The sequence below is a fragment of the Glycine soja genome, chromosome 5 (assembly GCF_004193775.1).
Source record: "Glycine soja cultivar W05 chromosome 5, ASM419377v2, whole genome shotgun sequence".
Lineage (NCBI taxonomy): Eukaryota > Viridiplantae > Streptophyta > Magnoliopsida > Fabales > Fabaceae > Glycine > Glycine soja.
This window is the reverse complement of record NC_041006.1, coordinates 41,582,407-41,584,536: the sequence shown is the minus strand read 5'-3', so window position 1 is coordinate 41,584,536 and position 2,130 is coordinate 41,582,407. Positions and strand designations below refer to the sequence as shown.

At 31.3% G+C, this 2,130-nt stretch overlaps 1 protein-coding gene across 2 annotated transcripts; it reads left to right on the top strand.

Moving 5' to 3' along the window:
• The first annotated feature begins 201 nt into the window (after positions 1–201).
• LOC114411572 (subtilisin-like protease SBT2.5) lies at positions 202–1,066 on the top strand. Of its 2 annotated transcripts, none has more exons than XM_028375214.1 (3): positions 202–401; positions 493–598; positions 819–1,066. In XM_028375214.1, the coding sequence occupies exons 1-3, from the start codon at positions 325–327 to the stop codon at positions 879–881; spliced, it is 246 nt and encodes an 81-aa protein (XP_028231015.1). In that variant the 5' UTR covers positions 202–324; the 3' UTR covers positions 882–1,066. The 2 variants fall into 2 exon arrangements, with proteins under 2 accessions (XP_028231015.1, XP_028231013.1); XM_028375212.1 differs by having other exon boundaries at positions 214–401; positions 493–640; positions 819–1,062.
• Positions 1,067–2,130: the final 1,064 nt, after the last annotated feature.

The following is a 2,130-nucleotide window of genomic DNA, read 5'->3' as shown; positions in this document are numbered from 1 at the left end:
TCTCTTTAAGGGGCGCACCGCCGAAATCAGAATCTTTAATGTTTCTATTAATAACAAATCAATAAATTTCAATTAGTCGGTTCAAATTATAAATTCCTTGGCGGTGTTCATAACGGAAAAAATTACCTCTAAGCTGTTACATAAAATTGAAACCAACGTGGGCCTAAATAGCTCCTAGTTCTTTTTTTTTTTTTTTCTTTCTCTTCTCTATTATTGCTTCTCTACTGGGAAAGTCATTCAACCTTTTGTTGTATAAATAGGTGGCCAGTGGAGCAGAAAACTGGCATTGCCAATCAAATTAACAAGAGGCATTCATAAATCTTAATGGGAAGCACAAAAGTCGAGTCCTACTTTGTCTTCATGAGCTATGATCCTGAATACGGGAGACTTCAAGCTGATCGGTCTGTTCTCCTTAATTTGTTTTATTATACCATTTTCTTAATTGATTGTAGTACTCATTTTATTAATTTATTGCTTTCTTCTTGCTGCCAGAACCAAGAGAGGGGTACATGAGCTTGATTTGTACCTTGATAGAAAACACGATGAACTCTTAGCAAGTACCCTAGAGCCAGGAAGCTACAAGAAGACATCTTCTTTGGTCATTGTTGATGCTTTTGCAGTCGAAATTACCGAGGATCAAGTAATATATATATATATATATATATATATATATATATATATATATATATATATATATATATATATATATATATATGGTTCTCCTCTTTTCTTTTCTTGTTTCTCATTATGTTTATTCATGTGGCGGCATCGATATCTCATGTTTGTCTTTTATATCTAAACATATTATTTTCAAACAGGCCAATGTGCTCAGATCTGCAAAAGGAGTGAGGGTTGTGGAGAAAAATGAAGTACCACTCTAGTGTAGCATAGAATGATAGAATATTGGGGGTTTAATTTGAGGAGAAAATTTCCATGGTTTTGTTTTATTAACTTTCCTTCTCTTGAAGTTTCTCAAATGTGTAATTTGCTACGAAGATGTGAACTCTGTATGCAAGATATATGTATAATGTGTTAAGGGAAACCAAGGTAGATTTGTGTTGATTGTGTTTTTTGTTTTTAATTATATTATCTTCAGCATAATGACGCACATAATATAAGTTTGGTGAATATCATCCATACTGGAATACTTTGAGAACAACTCTCTATTGTGCACACATCAGATTTAAATAAACACACGTGGATCAACCGGTGAAAGAACACCTTAGTCGTGGAAAATAAATGATGGGATCTCACCGGAAAACTCTTTGGAGTTTTTTTCCTCCTAAAAAAAGTCATGCATCTTGAAGAAAGTGGGTTTGAACTTTCTTATTCTAATATCATTTAATTTCTAAAGTCCATACAATGAGCCCTTCAGTGCTCAAATATATTCTAAAGATACTCTAACGAAATAATAATTGTAATAAAGTTATTTTAGTGTCTACTGTCAAGCTACAACAATAAAGTCTCTTAAAAAAAATACACATGCTCATAGATTTCATTTGAGTAATCATATAGACATACAGCTTCTTTTGATATAAAAACCTATAAAAGTGTAGTTTAAAATTTTTCCCATCATCATCATATCATATCACCACATATCATATCACCACATATCATACACAAGCAGGGAAAATTTGCCATCGATTCGTTGTTTTTTCTGTTCTATTTATTATTCTGTCTTTTTTTTTTTTCAGAATTTCTATTTCTGTCTATGCTTATATGTTTTTAGGTCTGCAACTCTGCATGCTCGTGAGCAGTGTGGTGGATATGCAAGACCTTGAGTGAATTATTATATAACAAAAAATATTATTATTATTATTATCATGGAATGGAATGAAATGAAATTAGATGTTTAATTGAATAAAGGTAAAATATACAGAGAGCTGAAAATGGAATGAAACATAAAAAAACAAAAGTTGACACTGGAGTGAAAAATTGAAGACTATTAGTTCAAATATGTAAAACTCTAAATATATATTTATGTATAATTTTCTTAAAACCCTAGAGTGAATTCGTACATCCTCAGTTAAACATAAGTCTGCCACTGTACTAGTTCACTAAGTGGGTGAAAAAACAACTAATTGTAGGTTTTAGCATTCGAAATAAAAATAAGTTGACTCACAGGTAAAT